Raw genomic sequence first — 21,015 nt, forward strand, 5'->3', positions numbered from 1 at the left:
ATTTACAGAACACAGTAACCCAGGTGCTTTCCTAGTGCAGAGCCTGAGGGTGTCCAACATGTGCATTCTTGGTCCATCCGTAGTCCTGGAGTTGTGACAAAGCAGAGATTTGTGATGTCTCAGCATCATTTTATTCCATCCCTTCCAAGTAATTCTAGTTGCAGTGCTCTGTTCAGGGAGGTATTTTATCACGTGATGACTTCTGAGAAAGTTTTTGCTGAGCAGTACTTTTAGCCATGCACAGCCTTCATAGGCTCGCCCTGGGAGATACAGTCATCTTCCAGCTGGATTGTAGTGTATCTCTGCAAAGGATTAGGTTTCCTGGAGGCAGCATGGCTGTGCTTAGCCTAACATGTTTTCTGCAGTGCTCCAGTTGGGATGGTGACCAAGCGGCTGCAGTGTGAAAAGAGGATTGCAGAGGATGGCTGGTTTCCTTCACAGATGTCCTGTCTCATCTCCTATCTCCGCTTACACAGTGGTACTTTCTGAGCCTAGGGTCTGCGTGGCTTGGCGTGTTTGTGGAGGCCAGAGCAGGGTCAGGAAACCGTGCGAGACTTCAGTAAATGTGGTGGAGTTAAGACAACTCAAAGGAGCAAAGTGGGCTTTAACTTTGCTGCCTGGGGATCTTGCCTGCAGTAAGATCATGAGTCACTTGAACCAACCCAGCCAAAACCATTTACATCTCCGGCTCCTGTGGAATCACAGTTCCTAGTGTGGGCTTGGCATCCAAGTTCATGTGGAGTTGGGAGCTCCTGTGTTTCTGGGAGCATCCCTGCATTGTGTCTGTCCTCTACTGAATGGCTCTGTGGGGCACTAGATGAACCTGTGAAGGAGAGTCCTCACCTGCCCTTTCTTTTCCAGGCTTACCTGGAGTCCTTCTATAAGTTCTGCAAGGTGCTGGGAGGTACCACAGCAGATGCTATGTGCCCAATCCTGGAGGTAGGTCTGGAAACCCCTATAGCTGGATGCTGTTGCAGTGATACTCACTGTTCTGTACTCAGGCCCAGCTTGCCTGCCAGCATTAAGGATGCTCCAGATATTTCTCAGCACTGCATGCACACTCTGCTTGTGCTTTGGGATGCCTGGGAAAACACTGCCTGAACATGACCTTGAGCAGGTTTGGTTCCCCAGGTGATGGAGATGATGGGCTTGCCCATCATGCATGCACAGTTGCACAGAAGGCCATCTGTTGCCTTCATGGCAACACCTTCATCACATGGATAAGAAGCAGGAGACAGCTGGAGCTGTTCAGTGCATGCCTGTCTCCATGCCAAGGCTAGCTGTGGGGTGTGCAGGTCTCAGGGGCAGTAGGTGAGGAACTCCTTGACCCTGCAGGGTTCTGCTCAGTGCTTTGGCTTGTGCATGGGATTGGGATTTCATCACCTGACTGTTCCCCACACACCAGCTACTGGGCATACTGGGAGCCTGCATGTGTAGCCTGCCCTGGTTGAGCACCAGATATGTGTCCAAAGCAGTTTGTTCATGCTGCCCTTCTGATGTGGTTCTGTTCAGAGCAGTATAAGTACTTGCTGGGCTCTGGCAAAGATGCTGCATCCCAAGGTGAACCGCTCTTCTCCCACAGTTCGAAGCTGACCGGAGGGCGTTCATCATCACCATTAACTCATTTGGGACTGAGCTGTCCAAGGAGGACCGAGCAAAGCTGTTCCCGCACTGTGGCAAGCTCTACCCTGAGGGCCTGGCTCAGCTGGCCCGAGCAGATGACTACGAACAAGTCAAGAATGTTGCTGACTACTACCCTGTGAGTGCTTGGGGTTAGAGCCATGAGGACTGGTGCAAGGACCTGATCTGGGTCAATGTTTCTCAGATATCTGGGGGAACTTGTGGATTGACAGCCTGAGGAGAGGGGTGCCTGTCTTCTGCTGGTACCTGTTGGTCCCGTACTCTTCTTGGCCAAAGTGAAGTTGGCTTGCCTGGGATGCCATTGGTTTGTTAGTCATGGCTGTCATTGCAGTAGTGGTAGGGAGACCATCCATGCTCTGTGCACCCCATCCCACACTGTGGGGCCTGCCTTCACCACCAAACCCATGAGGTATCAATGTGGCAGCAGTGACTGTCTCTCTTTGTCTGGTTAGGGGTGGAAGCGTGTCTTCAGTGAGAAGTTGTTGCTTCCCCAGCCGGAGTGGGTTACTTTGAGATCTCGTTCAGTCACAGAGGAGACACTGACCTGGGAGGACACTTTTTGGATGTGTCTGGGTTCCTTAAGCTCATCTTGCGCATGGCTGGGGACCTGTTTGGAGTTGGATAGCTCAGTGTCCCCTTACTGAAGCAGCCAGGGCATGTGGCAGTGTCTGTGGGCACAGGGGCCCAAACACCCCAGTCTGTACACAGAGGGCTCTGTACCTGACGCATCCTTTCTGCAGGTTCAAAGCAACGATACAGCTTTGAGACCTGCACATTTCAAAGGAGGGGTGGGATCTCTGGCTGGACAAGCTTACAGATGAAATAAATTATTTCTCTGCCTCTCTGGGGATTGCCCTCAACTGGTGTGTGTGCAGTGCAGTCCTGGCAGCACCCCATTGCCAACGTTCATGTGTGCACGGGGCAGACTTGGCTTCTCTGTGTCTTCTGCTGACCTGACAGGGTGGCTGGGATGTCTCTTTGATGCCCAGGGCCCCCTATGCTGTTGAGCTTGGGGGGCTTTGAGTATATTCTCTTGTAATGTCTTCCTGCAGGAGTACAAGCTGCTGTTTGAAGGGGCTGGCAGCAACCCTGGAGACAAGACCCTTGAAGACAGGTTCTTTGAGCATGAGGTACGTGAGCCCCAAGACACTTCTTGGCTTGTCTCTACCTGTGCCATTTGCAAAGCTAAGGGGAGCAGTAGGTGATCTGGATGAACAGAATCTGGGGGGAGGAAAAGGATGCTCCAGCAAAGGAGTGGGAATCCAGCATGGTGCTCAGTCCATGTTCTCACCCAGATACATTAGAGCAGTGTGGGAGGCAAGTTTGGGAGGCTGGTGAATCAATAGTAAAACCACTGTAATTACATGGAAAAGGAGGATTTTCACAGTACTGAGGGTATAAATAGTTCACCCTTTAAATGTCAGAGCCTGTCCTAAGCCATGTACTGTAGGTTAGAGCTGTCCCAAGGACCTGGTGAGATGCAGAGCAGGATAGCTGTGCTGAGCCTTCCAGCGTGCTGGGATAGTCACGGGACCTCCTGAACTGCTCCTCACTTGTCTTGACCAGCTCCTCCGAACTGAGATGGACAAGTGACATGTCCATCTCTGGGCTTTCCCCAGGTGAAGCTGAACAAGCTGGCTTTCCTCAACCAGTTCCACTTCGGAGTCTTCTATGCCTTTGTGAAGCTGAAGGAGCAGGAGTGCCGCAACATTGTGTGGATTGCAGAGTGCATTGCCCAGCGGCACAGGACCAAGATTGACAACTACATTCCCATCTTCTAACCCTGCTCTGCTCCTGTCTGACCCTCCTGCCCCTGGAATGTGGAGGGACCCCTGTCTAACTCCCTGAGTTATCCCTTGCCCAGACTCCAGGGATGTCCTGTCTGTGGAGCTGACCCAGATGAGGAGGCTGTACAGTTGCTAGTTAAATTATTCACAAGCTGAATTTTGAGTTGTGTGTGCTGTGAGGCATCTGGAGGGACCAGGGCAGGAGGGACACCTCCTGTTGTATATCTAATAGTCCCTGTGTTACTGTACTAATACTGTATGTGCTTATGCTCATAGAGCAGGACTAACGGGGGGGCTGCTGCCTCCAAGGGGTTCCCACTGCTGCAGAGGAAAACATCAGGTTTCCTATAGCTGCAGGTCGTCTTTGTCATTGCTTTGCACGCCTCCTAGTCAGTATTGATCCTGTGAGATTTAGTTTTGAGTGTGGTTTGTAGCGTAGGCAATGCTGCTGTGCAATCCCTGTATCTCCCTGTAGCTAACCCTGACCTGAGAGAGACTGGTCAGGACTGGGTAAGAGACTGTAGGACTGGGAGGGCAGAGCCATACTGCTCCCTGCTCCAACAGTGTTTGCCCTAGTACGGCCTCCCTGTGTCCTCAGAAGCAGCTCTGTCAGTCTCCCTCCTGCCATGAAAGGGTTCCACAAGCTGGCTGAGCTTCTTCCTTCCCTGAAGACCCATGGCTTGGAGGTTCCTCTTGCAGCCACGCAGGAGTTTGGTTCCTTTAGCTCTGTGGATGGTGCTGGACACTTGCATCCCCCAGGCTAGCGCATCCCACTCCCCTGTGCAGGGTGTCTGCCTGGCAGTTGCTGTGGAGCTGTGCCCCTGCCACTGGCCCTTGGAGATCCTGATGAGTGCAGAGCGCAGCTGTTGGTGGAGATGTCTCATACCCTGTCCAGGCCCTGGCTGTTTGTGGTAAGGGAACCAAACCCTGGGCTGCTGTGCTGTGGCTGGAGGTCTGAGAGATGACTGGTGGCAGCGGAGAAGCCTCCCTCTCTCCTCTGGTGGGAAACGTGCTGGATGCTGCTGCTGGGAGGGAGGGAGGGAGGGAGGGAGGGATCGAGAGCAGCTCTGTCCCAGCTTGTGCTGTGGTCAACTCTGCAGTGTGTATTATCCTGTGCTTCCCTTCCTGCCTACACCAATAAATATCTGCCTACTGCACTGTGCTCTCCCTGCTTACTAACTTGAGCACCTATTCCTGCATCCCCAAGAGGAATCTGCATCATCCAGGGAATTGGTGTTTGTGGTAGTGGAGCCTGGTGTGGCTCTTTGCATGACTTGGGACACTTGTTTCTACCCCAGGCATGATGTACTATCCCTGAGGCCCTGGACACTCACTCCTGAGCACACTGAGCTGCAGCGTTCCCCGGTCTGTGGGGGCAGATGGGTGCTGAGGTCATGAGTGCCCAGGAGGTGCAACTCAAGGACAAGGAAGCCCTTGGGTTGGGGGGCGGAGGGGAAGTGGGGAGGAGGCACAAGCTCCTCCTGCCAGGCTCACCCCTTTTCCGGGACAGCTAGTGGCTGCTGCTGTCCCACACAAGGCTCCTGTCATGGTGCTTGATGCAGGGCTGGTGGGGACCCAGCTTCGTTCTGCCGGCAGGAAGGGCATCGCTGCCCAACCGTGGCACCATAGAAGGAGACTGCCAGAGCCCAGTGGTGTATCAAGAACAAATTTATTTAAAAAGTGACAATCATGTAGCTCATCTCGAGGAGCTCTGCAGTGCTGGCAGCCTGGCCTCGGGCCCCTGCACTCACTCAGAGCATGTGGAGTGTGTGGTAAGGGCAGGGAGGCAGTGACCACAGGGTTCTGGGCATGACCCAGCCAAGAGGTGATGGACGGAGGTGAATGCAGCTCCAACAGCAGTGACAAAGATGTTGGGTAGCTGAGAAACACCCACGGTCCATTGCAGCGTGTGGTGCAGAGCTGCTGAGTGAGGCAGGGCTGGCCTCCTTCAAGGATGCATGGGTAGAAAAAATACAAAACCATGGTCTCTAGAAAACATTGATTCTTGCACAATAGAAAATAGATCTGCCTGATTCTGGAAAGCAATTTGGTTTTCACTGTCTAGTGCTGCCTATTTCCCCCCCAGTGCAGGAGGGCGATGCTGGCGGCTGTGCACAAGCTCGGGGGCTGGGGTGCCAGGGAATCCCGGGAAAAGGCTTGCTTCTGCCCCACGACCGCATGCAGGCCATGGTCAGGCCTTCTTGGTGGCATCATGGTGCTCCTGCCGCAACGCTCGTGGGAGCTTGGGGTTGATGAAAAACCCCTTCAGGAACAAGTCTCGCACAAAATAGGGCAGGTAGCGGTGTATGAAATACATGAGCCCAAGGCCCTGCCCTGGGTAATAGCGCACAGCTGGGTTGGCAGCCAGGAGCCCGTCCGTGATGCTGTTCACTACTGCACTGAGGTCCTCAACTGCCACCTTCATGAACTGGATGAACTGGCGGTTGATCTCTTCCACGTAGTCCTCACCATAAGCCTGCAGCAGCTCCTGTGGTAGACTGGCTACTAACTGCTTCTTCTGCAGGTTCCAGAAGGCAGGGTCGCATGTTGTCCCTGCAAGAATGCAGACCCCCTGTGAGTTGTGTGGCCCCTCTCCTTCAGCTGGAACCCTGGCAGAGATCTGCCATGGTGGGAGCACCATGGTGGCTGCTGGTACCCCAGGACTGGAAAAGAGGTCTCAGACCCTGCCTGCAGTAGGAGCAATGCTGCCATAAATGTGGCTGAGCTTGTTCAGCCATCATTCGTGGCAGGGGATCACAGAAATGACAGACTGGTCTGGGTTGGAAGGGACCTTAAAGCTCATCCAGCTCCAACCCATTGCCACGGACAGGGACGCCTTCCACTAGACCAGGTTGCTCCAAGCCCCTTCCAACCCGGCCTTGAACACTGCCAGGGATGGGGCAGCCACAGCTTCTCTGGGCAACCTGTGCCAGGGCCTCAGCACCCCCACAGGGAAGAACTTCTGCCCAAGATCTCATCTCAGTCTCCCCTCTGTCAGGTTAAAGCCATTCTCCCTTGCCTGTCCCTGCAGGCTCTTGCCCGAAGACCCTCTCCAGGTTTCTTGTAGGAGCCCTTTGGGTATTGAAAGACTGTTACAAGGTCTTCCAAAAGCTGCCTTCTCCTGGCTGAACAAGCGCAGGTCTCAGCATGTCTTCTCTTCCTGATCTTCAGGATCTGCAGGCAGAGCTTGCTCCTGACCATGCCTGTCACCAACCAGAGCCCAAAGGCCACAGGAGGCTGGGGCTGCTCAGAATCTGCATCTGGCAGCATCTGCCATTGTTCCATCTTCTGCCTCCCAGGGGTACCTGCCCTTTACCTGCAGGCGCAGGCAGCCAGCAGGCACTGTCGCTCTTACCTGTCTTGTAGTAGCCTGGTAGGACGAGGCTGACTTTGACGCCCCAGGGCTGGAGCTCACTGCGGAAGGTGTCCATGAGCAGGCTCAGTGCTGCCTTCGAGGCCCCATAGGCTGCCAGGCAGGGGAAGGGCATGTCACCTTGCAGGAGCAAGAGGAGGAGTGAGCAGGCTTACTGAGCAGGCAGCTGCCTGCATGTCCTAGGCACAGGCAGGGACTGGGAGGACTTCAACAGGGCTGCACTCCCAGCCCCTGCACACAGAAAGGGCTTAGGTTTTGTTTCACTGAGAAAGCAGCTGGAATTTGGTTCAAATTAATGTGTTTTAACCAGAGGATGGAAAAACGGAGGAGAGGAAGCTGTTCTTCCCTCCCTGGGCCAGCCTAAGCTTGGGGTTGTTATCCCCCCTGGAGGCAATGTGGGAGGCAACCCCAATGTGGGAGCTGGGCTGACGTTGCCCACACTGCTGTCCCCTGAGTGCACACACAGCCCTGTGGGTTGTGTGGATGCCCACTGTGGAGCTCAGCAATGTCACTGGCCCACCCCAGGGTACTGGGTGCCAGTTGGATGCAGCTGGCACTGGGGACTTGGGGTGCCAGGGGTCTGGTGGGCCAGGCAGAAGGCAGCTGCTCACCTGCAGGGCTGCTCACAGTGACGATGCGTCCACCAGCGGAGCGCAGCAGGGGCAGGAGCCCCTTGGTGAGCTCTAGCGAGCCAAAGAAGTTCACCTCCATGCAGGTGCGAAACTTGCCCAGCGGTGAGAGCTCGGCGTCGGCGATGGTGTCATTGAAGCCAGCATTGTTTACCAGGCCCCAGAGTCCTGTGAGGATAGGATGCTTGAAGAAGTGACCCCAATGGGAGACACCCCCCCCCCCCCAGGGATCCCCTCTGCTCCCCAGCTCATGGGGGTCCTGCAGGGGAATCATGGGGTGTCCCAGGACAAGTCCCATTGGCAGAGGCTGTTATGGATGCCCACAGGGTTGCAGTCCATGATGGGGGACACGTGGACGCTTGGCACTGCTTGAGATCCTGGGGAGCTGCATAGTGTCCCTGAGGTGTGGCAAGGGCTCCTACCTGTGCTATTGGTGTGTGTCTGGATGTGCTGCAGGACACGCTGGATGTCCTCTGGCTTGGTCAGGTCCATCTGCAGCAGTGTCAGCCTTGAGGAGCAGCTCCTGCGCAGCTCCTGGGCACCGAGTCCCTGTGGGTCCAGCACACTGGCAAACACCTGGAAGCCCATGGCATCCAAGTGCCGTGCCGTCGCCTGCCCAAAGCCCGAGTCACAGCCTGCAAGAGCCAAGAGGAGCCCTACAGTATAGCCTGTCTCCATGCCCAGAGACCCCAAGTTCTGCCTCTCCATCCACATGGACCAAACGCCATCTCCAGCATCGTTCCCCCATCTCCCAACCACCCTGGCTCATCACCCGGCTCCCAGCCTTCCTCTGGAGTATTTGCAGGTCAGAGTTGCTGTTTTCAATCTATCATGCATGGGAGAAAGAAAATACTTTTGTCTTCAACCCTGTCACCCTGAGCACCAATCTGATGCAAGCTGCAGATACAGTGCGGAACCAGGATAGCCCAGAGCCCTGCAGGGGTATGGGGCAAGCGCCATACAGCCTCCAAAATCTCCACTGGCATCACTCAGAGCTGGCACAAGGCTCCATGGGAGTTGGTGCCTTTCTCTGAATGCTTTTCACCTCCCAGAAATGGTGGCCAAGAGGTACAGCACACCCTTTCCCAGCTGGGGTGCCAAGGGGAATAAAGAAGGGGATAAAAAAGAGGAATCCTGGTCTGCTCCTGCCACCCCACATCCTTCAAGGGAGCATCCAACTAGGATGTCCCGTGCTGGAGAGCACTGGTGCTACCGTGCCTGATCTCAGCCTCGTCTCTTACATCTCAGCTCAAGCAGATGACACTGTCACCCCCAAAGCTACTGTCAGGGTGGCTGGAGGACAGTTCAGACAGGAGCAGGGTGTTGTGGGGCCAGTGGCCAGGGTGGAGAGCCTGCGATGCAAACAAACAGCAGCAGCAAGGTACAGCCTGTTCTGCTGCTCAGTCACATTAACCATTAACAGGGGAGTGCTGCAGGGACAACCCATGGTCCCTGCACTCTCCTGCATGGCACCCTTGTGTGCTCCTTAGGACACCCCTGAGAAATAGTCCCATAGGCACCTGGAGCCACCCTGGGATGGGCACAATGGTGGCCCTGGGCACTGCCACCAGCTTTGCAGAACCCAGACTCCTCCTAGCACCCATCCCACCAGACCCAGGGTGGGCACAAGGACCGGCTGCCCCCTCACCTCCCCATTCCTGCATCCCCAGCCTGGGATCTGGTTGCTGCCAGCACCAGCTCTTGGGGTGCCAGTTAAGCTGTCCTCAGCTCAGAATTGACTTTATTGCTGCATCAGAAACCCATAATGAAGCCCATGGCCAGAGACCAGAGTGATATCACACACCAGAGGTGCTCAGGTGGCAGTAAGGGGCTACAGGGACCTTCCTTTCCCACCCAGCACCCATCATAGGTGCGTGCCAGGCTGGCTCAGCATCACCCCAGCATCATTGCTCCTGGCTCCATCCTTTGTGCCAAAGGGGATGCAGAAGGTGCTGCTGATGCAGGACATCCACCTCTCCCCTCCCTGGGAACAGGTCATGCTGCCAGCAGCTGGCCAGATAAGTTGTGTTTCTCCTTTCCCAACAGGGCAGGAGAAAACTACAATAAAGATAAGGTTTAAAAATAAAAGTGCTGGTGGCCACGGCCTTAACAGTTACCTGCGTTGCTCCCACCCCAGCCAGCAAGAAAAGCTTCCAGTCCAACCATGAAGCTCCCGATCACCTCCCAAGCCTCAAAACACCAGGAAGCATCCCAAAAACCTCAGAGGGACAAGTCTGCCAGCTTCTTTCAGGCAACCGTGGCTTGGAGGCAACAAACAGAGCTGCGTGCTGCCTGAGCCAGGCAGGGCTTGTTTTGCCTTAGAGCAGCAGGGCGGTCACAGGGCTTGTTTCGGAAGTTCTAATTTATTCACACACACAAAAAACCCCATCCTGGGATGTTGGCGGGAAGCCCAGGGCTGGGAGGGTGAGGATGCTCTGGAGTTATTTAAGGTTTCTGCTTCCCAGCCGCTGCACTCAGGCATGGCCAAGAGTGCAGGGAGGGACAATGAACCCCTGGGGACCACAGCACGTGGCCCTGCAGCTCGCCCAGGGCCACACTCACTTCTCGTGGCTACCAGCACATGAGCCTCTGGGAGTGCTGGAGCCGGACAGTCTGTGCAGCCTCCAAGGATGCTGCATCACGAGGAGATGCCGGCACCAGCCCGTTTCCAGCTTGCCAACCCGTTTTGCATCCGTGCTGGTGGGAGGGACCGCAGTCGGACCAAGAGCAAGAGAAGCCCAGAATGGGGAGTGCAGTGAAGGAGGGTTGGTGTCTTGAAGCCCCCATCTCATACTCCCCTCGGCTCCCGGCCAGCACCAGAGGTTTCTGTTGCAGCAAAGCACAAGTCTAGGCTGCAAAATCCAGCAGTGGGGGCAAATGCCTGTTCCAGGGGCTGACTGGAAGCTCCAGCCCCTGCAGCAGCTTCCCCAGGAGCAGGGCACACCAGCCTCCAGAGGAACTGTGGCACGATAAGCCTGAGCTTTACCTATCTTGAGAAGCAAAAAGGCCTGGGCTCCAGCATTGCTGATGGGTGCTCTCCCACCTGCACTGAAGAAGACCAACCATGCAGCACCATGCACCACTGCCCGGAGATGCCCCTTGATGGTGAAAGTGAAGCCACTGGAGGGGCTGTGCTGTGCCAGCCCAGCAGCTCCCATCCAGCCTCGGCAGCCTGGCCATGGTGGAGGTGCTGCCGTGGCTGGACTCATGCACCAGCTGAGGTCCCAGTTCGGTGTGGATGAAGCTCTTTCAGGTGAGTCAGGCACTGGCTTTCTGCTGTCTCAGGTCTTTGGCCTGCTCCTGCCGCCAAAACCAAGGCCACCATGCACAGACATGCTCAAAATCAATGCTGCTCTTTGCTGAGCGGAGCTGAGATGGGTGATAATGTGGATACTGCCCATGAGCTGCCAAAGCCCAACCACTCCCCTGCTCCTGTGCCCATCCTTGGGGATGGAGGGCTGGTGGGACACATCTACAGCGCTCAACCCCATGCAAGGCAAGAGCAGCTTCCCCACCTGAGCTGTGAGCCATGAATCTTCATCCCTGAGCCACAAGCAGAACATCCTCAAGCCACGAGCCTCACCCCTGGGCATCCTCATTTCTGTATGAATTACAACAAGCTGTACATGCTCATCTCTGAGCCATGCATGATGGGTGAGGACCAGCACAGACCTGGCAAAATCTCTGGCTGGAAGTGCAGCTCAGCTGAAGCAGTCCCATATGCCTGGGTGCAACTGCTCCATTCATGTTTGGATCCCAGTGCAGAACCTGGGGAGGGGTTGCCCTAGGATTGAGCACCTGATGAAGCACCCAGGTTAGCACAGGCAGCCCCAAGGGACTGCTCCTGAGGCACTCAGCAGGTGCAGTGGGGTGGCTTTGGGGCACCCCTTGAGGATGCTCCATCACCACCAAGGCCAGAGGCAGCTGGGTGCTTGCCAGCCACTGCTCCCCAAACCCCAGGACAACGATTCCACCTCCCAAACAGAGCTTTTGGACTGTGTGTCCCACCACCCTGTCCAAGACACCTTGCCAAGATGAAGCTTTCATCACTGTCACCAGCTTCACAGCCTGGGGATGGCGCTGGGCTCAAGGACACCATCAGCCAGAGGGGAGCTGGGGCGCCAAGGCTGAGAGGATTAACACACTGAGCTGCTTGTTTCCATAGGCTCAAGCTCAAATCCTGCCTGGGATGCCAAGCAAAACACAGCCTCATGGCCCTGGCAAGATCCTCCACCACCACCTCAGATCTAGCTGCTCCAGCACAGGTTGGGTTTGAATGCAGCCACACCATGGGGAGACCCATCTGGGGACCTCAGCAGGTGCAGCAAGGGCTAATCCTGGCTCCATCCATGTGGATAAGGAATCCCAGGGTGAGGGTGCACTGAGCAGGGATGGCACCAGTGGGGGGGATGGTGCCAGCAGTGGGGACGTGGCTCCCCAAAAGAGACATGGGCTGGGCAGGTCCATTTGGAACAAAAGCACCCAGCAAAAGCCCATGTGTGCAGGGCAGGGCCCTGCTGCCAACACCTCCCGGATGCTGGGCACATTTGGAGCAGGGAGCGATAAAGGGGTGATGTCAGCCCTGAGCGAAAGGGAACAAATTCTTGGCAGGGTGCTGTGGAGGGAGGGGACAGCAGGAGCACCCACAGCAGCTGAGCCACCACCACGCTGCGTGGCCACCATCACCTGCACCCAAGGTCCCCACCAACCCATGCCATAACCATCAACAGGAAACCACAGCCCAGCCAGTGGCTGGCACCGGGGTGTCCCTGTTCCTTCCCCATGGAGGTCTCCAGGCAGATGGAGCCAGGCAGGTGGCAGCAGCCCCAGTGCTGCAGCTGGTCCTCAGCACCTGGTTTCAGGAAGCCACAAGCCTAATTAAATGAAATTTAAACCAGCCTTCAGTGATGATCCAAATCCTTGGTGATGGGACAACAGCCAAGCCCCCACCCAAGCTGTTCCACCACGAGGGTGGCAGGGGCCAGGCAGCCACCCGAGGGATGCTGACAGACCACGGCAGAAGGCAGAACTGGGGATGCCCATCACCACAGGGGGTATATGGATGACCAGATCCCCTCCCTGGACAGGGACAATGGCCAGATGGTATGAATTACAACAGATTAGCTGAGTGGTTCTGAAGCCTCCCACACCATCACCTCCACCTGGGGCGAGATCTTGTACTTAAAAAAAAAAAACACAGAAGGGGGAAAATCTGATTTTCTGCCTAGACAACCCAGAGCAGCCAGGCAGGGATGACAAGGAGCCCGAGGCTGGTGCAGATGCACCCACAGCTCCTGAATTAAAGCCCATTTCTCAGGAGCAGGCGCTGGTGCATCATTACTGGGGGCCCAATAAGAGCAGTGTGAGATAAACCAGGGCTAGAAGCCACAGCCCTCCCTGTTGCTGTCACTGAAAGCCACCCAGATGCCTTATCCCCCTCCCCAAAGCTGTGAGCAGCAGATGCTGCCTGCAGCTGGCGGGGCTAACAAAGCCAGGAGCTTATACATGGCACAGCCAGGACAGAAACAAGCTCAGCCACCTTCCCCTGCACAAGGCCTGTGCCTGGTAAGATGCTCAAGAAGGTCAGGATCCATCCATGAGCTTGCAGTCAGGCTTTAAGCTTGGCACCCAGACCTGCTAAGCTCAGTTTAAGTGCTTGCACCAGCAAAGTGCAGATGCAAAAGCACCAGTCTTCCTCAGACGCAGGAGCAGGAGGCACAGGACAGCTTAGGAGATGACGTGGAATGGTAGCAATGGTGCTGCTGATGAGAACCAGCCCAGGGCTTGCAAACAGGCAGGTGAGGAAGTGCTTCTCCTCCCAGCACCATGGCAGGGTTTCACAGAAAAAGGACACAGGAATTTCCTAGAAGCAGCCGCTCACCACATCCCAGGGCCAGGCAGCATCTTCCAGCTCCCACCAAGGGGAAATCTTCTCATAGACAAGAATTTGAGCTTTCCATGGGCAGGCATGAGATGGAGAAGATGACAGCGCCTGGGCAAGGGCACAGCCGGTACATCAGAGCTAATGTGGGAGGAATGGATGGACGGATGGATGTGTGCCCGAGAAGAGGAAGTTGTGAAGAGCTGCAGCGATAATTGGGTTAATAATCACCTTCAGAGGGAACATGGTGAACCAGGAACACAGAGCCGGTGAGCCGCAAAAGGCATCCATCAGCAAGAGCTGTCACTGGGAAGGACACCCGTGGCCCAGGGATGGCTCAACTGGATCAGTGCTGATAAGCCAATGCCAGTAACGCATCCTGGGCTCTTGGAGAGGCAGGCTGGGAAGCTGGAAATCTCCATGGACCATGGCTGGGATTCAGCACTGAAGATACTCCCGGGGAACAAGGTGGTGGCAGCAAAGCCATGCCTTGGTCACCTGCTGGTAGCATCCCTGGGATGCAAAAAGGCTCCCCAGAGACTCCAGCCAAGCCTCATATCCATCTCTCCCATGCAGTAACACATCAGGCCCCAGAAGCCATCAAGGAGAGGTAGAAGGTCTGCTACAGGCAGGGCGAAGCCATCCACAGGCAGCAGAAAGGAAGACCAGCTCTCCTACATGGATCACCATGAGCCACCACCACCCTGGGACATCTCAGACAAGGTATTTCTAGCACAGGACCAGGAGAACCTCTGGCCGTATGGTGTGTCAGGTCAGCCATGGAAGAGCTTTGAAGTACAGAGGGTGCCACTCCAGCCACTACACTGTGGTGGTGACAAGGCACAGGAGTCTGGGACAGGCAGTATCAGCAGGGACGAAGCCCAGAGGTGGGGCTCCAGACCAAGGTCAGGGGATCACAATGTTAAGCAGCACCATGACAAAGCTAACGTGGTTTCAATGGGGCTGTGTCAGTTCACGGGTATTTTGGTGATCTAAGTTTGTAAGGTGCCATCTCATCACTCCCCTTGTCACAAGAATAAACTGCCATCACATGCCACAAGCCCAGGCAAGCAGAACGGGTGCAAACCCTGCCCATCCCCACACCACAACAGGCTCTGCAGTTGCACCAACTCTATTTTCTCTTGCAGCTTCCACATCCATGTGGAGCTCAGGTTTGGGGGTTTTCTTTGGGGGAGAGTTGTTTTGGGGTCAACAAAAACACTCAGGAGCAAAACACGCAAGTGAGCACCAACTGAGCACCAGCCAAGACAGCTTTTGAAATACACTGAACTCTTTAGGCCCCTAGGCTGAATTGTACCCCCATGACCACCTCAAGCCACACCAGCCCTTTCTGTACCTGGTTTAAGTTGTCCCCCCCTCATCCCCAACCTGCAGCTCCCACCAACTCATCAGTTTGAGTATCACAAGCCTGTTTTGGTGCATTCTGACAAAATACATGAAGGTAGCCTCCAGGCTGATGTGCTTGGACACAATCGTGTTGACCCAGGCTGAAGAGCAATGCACACAGCAGCACCTATGTGTGCCCTTTGGCTTGGAACAGCACAGGCAGAGCACAGCACATCAGCTGAAGGGGACAGAAGTCACCACAGGATGGCTGCACACCCCAGGTTAGACCTTGTCCCTGCCTGGTAACTGGGACCCTGGAGAGGAGCAAGCACAGTGTCACTGGACAAGGGGCACAAGAAGCAGATGTGCATGGTGTGATGTTTATGCCAAACTGGAGTATGGCCACCACAGTGGAGAAACAGGGTAGGGAGGGATCATAGATCTGCTGAAGGGTATGTCTGGTGGAAGCTGAGAGACCCCGCACAAGATCACCACCACCAGAAGGCAATGAGAAAGGCTTGAAACAAGAAGCCAGGCTTTAAAAAGCCTCCGTGGAAGGCACCAGGGCAGGTACCTCCTCCAGGACCTGAGCTCACAGCCCATGCCTCCCCAGCCTGCCTGGCCAGCACCCACCATCTGGCTCCTGAAGGGTCAACCCCAACAAGAGGCTGCACCACCACAAAGCCTGTAAAGCCAAAAACTGCTTTTCAAGATTACAGCCTCAGAGCCAGCAAATCCCGGGACAGCAGCATGTGGGAGCCAGCTTCCAATGGGGAAGTCAATAAAGCTCAGAGGCTGGCAGCTCTCCAGTGCAGAAAGAAGCAGAAGTGATATGTTGCATGTGGAAGCGTGCACAGGCTGGGACAGAAGAACAGTGACTGGAGGCAGTGGATGTACCACAGCAGCTGAGGGAACTAGACAAGGAGGTAACAGATATATGCTGGGCAAGGTTAAGGAAAGCCCCAGGTAATACTTATAGCAACACACCGACAGCATGAAGGCAACAGTCCCGGTCATTTTCCATCTTGCAGGCTCCATAGCAGTACTCAGATCTGAGATGGCAGTAAGGACATGGGGAGGTGAAGAGCTGTGAAAGCCCTACAGCCTTTCTTCCTGCATAGGTCATTTGGGCAAACTGAGGTCCCCCAGCTGGGGTTTTGGAATGGCACTGAAAGACCATGGAGAGAAAATAAATGCTCGCCAGGCTTGGTAGAGGCACTTTGAAGACCTCCCACTTCACCTCTGCTCAAGCAAAATCCTTCGTGGGCAAGCCCATCATCCCTGTGCTACCAGTAGTAAAAGCAGCGCAGCTCCTGTGTAACCTGATCCTGGCTTGAGGGGAGCTAGACTCAACAGTGGGTAACACAATCCCAGACCTCATTAAAGATGTGCTGCTCATTGGAGAGAGGGCAGCCACTGCCTCCACTCCTCTTCTCCCGAAGCATCCGTTCCCATCTGACAATCTCATTTCTGCAGGGAAGTCTCTGCTTTGTTGCTCTCATGTCCCTGCATAACCCCGAGTGCTAATCAAGCCAGCTTGGGTTTCTCTCCCAATTCTGGTCTCCCACAGTGTGCAACTTCTATGTGCTTTTCCTCCTCATCATACTTACCAATTTTTCTTGGTTAGCAGTGCTAAAACCCCATCCCAACAGGTCTGTGTCATTAGTGGACTTCAAAAGTGCTCATTCAATAGATAAGCAAGGACAAGCTGAGTGGGTATATTGACATCTCTTGGTGAGCAGGGGCAGGTATCAAGTTCTGAAGAAACCTACCGAGGGGAAGAAGAATCCTAAAATCATAGAGAGCTGCTGACAACGTTGGAGGTGGGGGGATGAGTTTCAGCCCTGCAATGAGTGGCTGAGAGAGCAGGTTTTCTGCTCTGCTCCCAGAAACTGGCAGCAAAACCCCTCACTAGAACTACGTGCTGCTTTTTTCCCCCCATACTTTAAATACACAAGGGATTGCTTGTACATCAGGGTTGCAGTTCGGGTGTTTGGCTGTTTGGTCTTGGTCCCGTCCTCCCTGCTCTCAGCTTGGACAGCAGTTGTCTCTGCTGTTAATTTTTAATAGATCCTGGAAAAAACAGAGCCATTCCAGAGAACAAGCTGATGTTCAGCCTGCACTTAGCCTGGGGAAAGGCTCCAGGTACCTCTGAGCTGGCTCATTGGCTCCAGAAGCAGAGAAGCTTTCTATGAAGAACTACAGTGTCCTTGCATAAAGCTTAACTCACTGTGAGGCTGCTGGCAGGCTCAGCACCAAGTACAGGTTTGGAGCATGCCATGCCAGTGCACCAGCCACATCCATTCTGGAGCCAGCCCGGGATACTCAACAGCCCCAAAGTCTCAACCCCCAACATCTCTCTATCACCCAGTTTAGCTGGAAAACAGGTCTAAGAGACACCACCCCAGTCCAGGCAGGGGTGATGCTGCTCTTTCACAGGGGAAAGTGATTTACCTTTGAAGCAGAACAGTGAGAGTCCCAACATCTGGATTGAATCACTATCCTGCCACAGTCACCAGATGCTTCCACATCTGGAGAGTCCATGGGAAATACTGAAGATCCGCTTGACTGTGATCAAGTTGCAAAACCTCTGTTAACCTTGAACATGATCTGAAGCTCTGACCCATTTCAGATTGCTAATGGGGCATGCAATTGTAACAAGAGAGCCCCACCAGGAAAGCCATGTTTTCCCTGGAGCAAGGAAGCAGAAGAAAGGAAAACTTGGAAGGGTTGGTGCTGGGGGAGCCTGACCTGCCATCCAGCTTTGTTCACAGAGATGATTTATCAGGGAGAGCACAGGTGCCTCCTGCTCCATAGGCTACACCTGTGGAGCTACAAGGACGCGAGACCCAAATTACCTCCCTGAGGCAGTCATCCAGTGGTTGTGGATGGTTTCAGAGCTGTGTAATTCGGTGCAGCTGTCACAGACAGGGCTTTCAACTTCCAGAGCACCACTTTCAACTGCTCATCCAAGCTGAAGTGTAAGAACCAATACCTTACACACAACTCATGTCAGCGTCAGCTCAGCACCTCCCTCCAAGGCTGCTCTCACAGACCATCACCCTTGCACAGGCTGCAGAGGCTGGACTGCTTTTTATGTTGATTCCCCATAGGAAGGGGATAGGGGACATAGGAGATACAAGCAGCACCCCTCCTTTTCGCTCACACAGCTCAGAGGACTCCAACACACCTGAGAACACCCAAAAATACCCTTTTGAACTTTGGGAAGGGGCTTGCACACACAGAAGCTGTCCGTTTGATGCTCAGAACACGGTTGCTTGCAGTGAGTCCCTGGCACATGGTGCCAACCACCATCAGCACCCCAGTGTGCCCAAACCACACAGCACTAGTGAGGGATGGCAACTATCTTGCAGCTTGCTGCTGCTGCCTGTACCTAGCAAGCCCACATCACAAGCATGCTGGGATCCCCGCAGCTTAGCCAAAGCCTGTGCTAGACCTTGGGCTCGACTTAGAGGCATATTTAGGCTCATGGGCAGGGTCAGGACAGCATAGAGATGGCTGCTGTCTCCCTCTCAGGATCTCCACTCCCCTCCTCGTTCAGCCCATTGTCCTGGGCCTGACCTCTCCCAGCCTGTTCTGCACAAGAGGGCATTCTCCTCCCCACTGCAAACAGTTGTGACCTCCCCATGGAAGGCAGAATTAACACTTTCCTCACTCCCTGCCCCCAGCCAGCCCACATACAGGCTATCAAATGCTGTCAGAGAAGCTGGACCATCAGGATGCAGAGCAAAAGCCCCAAGGTCACAGCTATGGATCAACACAGCACCACGGAGACTAGTAGCTGACCTACATTGCTGGCCCAAGGGATGCACAGTGGGAGACCACAGCATTCCTTGCCCCTTTCAGGCAAGCTGTCCATCCCTGCTCCAGCCAAACCCCAGCCTCTTGTGCAACACCTAAAATGCAAACCTGCAATGCAAGGGGAATGCCACAACTTTCCAGTCCTGCTGCCACTACACATCTCTGCCACTTTCCCACCAAGCCACAGAGTTTTCCTTCAGCCCTTCCCATGAACTAATTGTTGATTAGGCAGCAATGTCCAGACCAGGACATACGGCTGGAGCATGACATGCAGAGCTCAGCTTGGGGTTGTTCCCAGGGAGGCTGGAACAGTGGGCAGCTGGAAGAGCTGGGGCACCTCAACTGTGAGATACAACAGCACCTCAGCCATGTTCCCTTGCTCCACTACATCACCAAACCTGTGCAACTCCCTGCTGCAGGATTAAACCAGTGTCCAAGAAATGTATATAAAAGGAAGCGATGCACAAAGCTCTTCGGGCTGGGACCTGCACGGCTCCATGGCAGGGATCAGGAGGGGCTTTTGTTGTATTTCCCAGTGTCCAGCAAGACACAACATCGCAGAAACCCTGTCCCTGACCTTACACACCTTCACTGATGTTCAGCAGCCCTGGCACCCAACTCCATGCTTCTCCCTGTCAAAGATCTTGCTCCTGCACTGATCCTCCCTGGCTGCTACCACAGGAGATACTAGCAGTGACTCAATAGGCAGTTGCCAGGAGGTGTCCCAGATTAATCTGCAAAGGAATCAGGCTAATTACTCTGCAAATGCTCCAGCTAGGAATGCCATCCTGGGCAGAGCAGCCCTTGCATCTGCCCCTGGGCAGGCACCTGCTGGAGCAGTGATGATCCCGCACCACAGCCTGCGCCTACAACCTGTAAAACCACAAAATATTCACAGCCGAGAGCAAACGCTGCAGAGGTGTCACCTCAACGCACCAGGGCAAGAACACCTTGTTCCAGACACTGACTCACTAATTATACAGGCAGTGCCACCGAGCCAGGGCTGGCTAAACCCAGTGTGCCACAGGGCACCTGTGAGCACATGGCTGTCAGGTACGTCCTCCCCAGGCAGCCCTGCCCTGCTGAGGCTTTGACCTTCACGCAGTTGAATCATCCATTCATCCACTGCCCTGTTCATCCGAGCTTCCTCCTCCAGAAAGGCCTCCCTCTGCTTCTCACCAACACCACAGAGCCCTTTGAGTTGAATGGAGCATTCAGCTCTCTCCTTCTCAAAGACTCTCCACCATAAGACCCAGCTAAGAAGCATGCAGCCCCCCTTTTCCAACTTGTGGTCTCCAAACCATCCCCACCAGGATGCAGGCTCTTGTCCTTGGGAGCACCACCAAGGTCGTGCCCACAAGTTTCCCTTTGCTCTGCATTCATGTGGAGCCAGCAGTGCTTTCCCAGCTCACCAGCAGCAACAACCACCCTGACTTCAGTGCTTCCTCCTCACCCATCATCTCACAGCACAGAGCCTGCTGACCCCAGCCTACCTTCATCATCCTCCAGTCCCACTGCCAGGAGAAAGGAGTGTAAAAAAACCCTTGTATATCAAGCTATCCTAAAGAGATTTAGCCACCAGGGCAGAGCTGTGCAAAGCCTGGTCTGGGAGCACAGCACATCTACCGCAGAGCCACCTTTCCCAAGGAGGAGGTCTGTGCCAGGCAGCCCAAAGAGGTGGTCAGAGTGGAGCAGCACTTCCCAAGCATGCTCTTGCAAAGACGGAAAACAGCCTCCTCCCTTGTCCCTGGAAGCTCCTGGGATGGAGCTCTGGGCGAACAGTTGTGCTCAGCCCTGGGCTCTGTTGTAGCCTCTAGAGATACTACAAGAAGCTTTCTAAGAACAAGCATGGCTCCGGAGGGAAAGAGAGGACAGCCCTCGGGCCAGCCGAGGTGCTCACAAACCAGCTGCCCGGCTCTGCGCCAGCCCCACCACATGTCCCATTCCATCTCCCAGCTTCCAGAGGAAGCAGCTCCCGGCAGCGTGGTGACTGCTCGAGCGGCGGAGCTGCTTCAGGGTCCAACGCAGCTCCGTGAAACCTCCTTGCTTTAGGACGGGGGCAAGAGAGGGGACATACTGAACAGTTCTGCTTGGACGAGAGGAGGAGGAGTGATGCGCGGCGGAGCCGCTCCTCCCGCGGGGTGACAACCAGGCAGGACACCGCAGCCAGCACCGTGCCGGTGCCCGCGGTGCGTCCCGCTCCCCGCTGCGGCCGTCGGGACGTCGAGACCGCGTGTCCCCGCACTCACCTGTGACCAGGACGGCTCTGCCCGCGGCCGGCAGCAGCCTGCGGGGCGCTGCCCGCCACAGCAGAAGCCCGGCGGCGGCGGCGGCCAGGGCGAGCCCCAGGGGCAGCGGCAGGCAGGCGCGGCACAGGCTCTGCAGCGCTGCCAGCAGCGCCAGCGGCAGCAGCAGCCCCCGGCCCGGCCCCAGCGCCCGCCGCGCCGCCCGCAGCGCCAGGCTGCCGGCCAGCGCCGCCCACAGCGCGCCGTAAGCCCAGCGCTCCAGCCCCGGCTCCATCCTGGGCCCCGGCCC

General features: G+C 55.4%; 2 protein-coding genes across 2 annotated transcripts in view; one reads left to right on the plus strand and one right to left on the minus strand.

Moving 5' to 3' along the window:
• The window catches only part of ATP6V0D1 (ATPase H+ transporting V0 subunit d1), a 37,966-nt gene extending 33,381 nt beyond the window's left edge, over positions 1-4,585 (plus strand). The window contains exons 5-8 of the mRNA XM_061445471.1: positions 862-939; positions 1,583-1,759; positions 2,694-2,771; positions 3,261-4,585. Coding sequence (XP_061301455.1) covers positions 862-939; positions 1,583-1,759; positions 2,694-2,771; positions 3,261-3,422 — 495 coding nt within the window. The 3' untranslated portion in view covers positions 3,423-4,585. The remainder of the gene's footprint in view (positions 1-861; positions 940-1,582; positions 1,760-2,693; positions 2,772-3,260) is intronic.
• A 493-nt stretch (positions 4,586-5,078) lies between these two features.
• Positions 5,079-21,015, minus strand: HSD11B2 (hydroxysteroid 11-beta dehydrogenase 2). The gene is made up of 5 exons (XM_061445470.1): positions 20,730-21,015; positions 7,853-8,065; positions 7,413-7,598; positions 6,784-6,921; positions 5,079-5,981 (listed from the first exon to the last, which is right to left on the minus strand). The coding sequence occupies exons 1-5, from the start codon at positions 20,998-21,000 to the stop codon at positions 5,620-5,622; spliced, it is 1,170 nt and encodes a 389-aa protein (XP_061301454.1). The 5' UTR covers positions 21,001-21,015; the 3' UTR covers positions 5,079-5,619.

The sequence above is a fragment of the Pezoporus flaviventris genome, unplaced genomic scaffold (assembly GCF_033815535.1).
Source record: "Pezoporus flaviventris isolate CSIRO_AGI_PZ_B2104156 unplaced genomic scaffold, CSIRO_AGI_Pfla_v1 ptg000004l, whole genome shotgun sequence".
NCBI lineage: Eukaryota > Metazoa > Chordata > Aves > Psittaciformes > Psittacidae > Pezoporus > Pezoporus flaviventris.

Coding starts and splice junctions, on each gene's coding strand:
- HSD11B2 (XM_061445470.1), bottom strand. CDS start 21,000: ATGGAGCCGGGGCTGGAGCGCTGGGCTTACGGCGCGCTGTGGGCGGCG. Junction 7,599..7,852: donor GACACACACCAATAGCACAG/GTAGGAGCCCTT, acceptor CTATCCTCACAG/GACTCTGGGGCCTGGTAAAC. Junction 6,922..7,412: donor CACTGTGAGCAGCCCTGCAG/GTGAGCAGCTGC, acceptor TGCTCCTGCAAG/GTGACATGCCCTTCCCCTGC.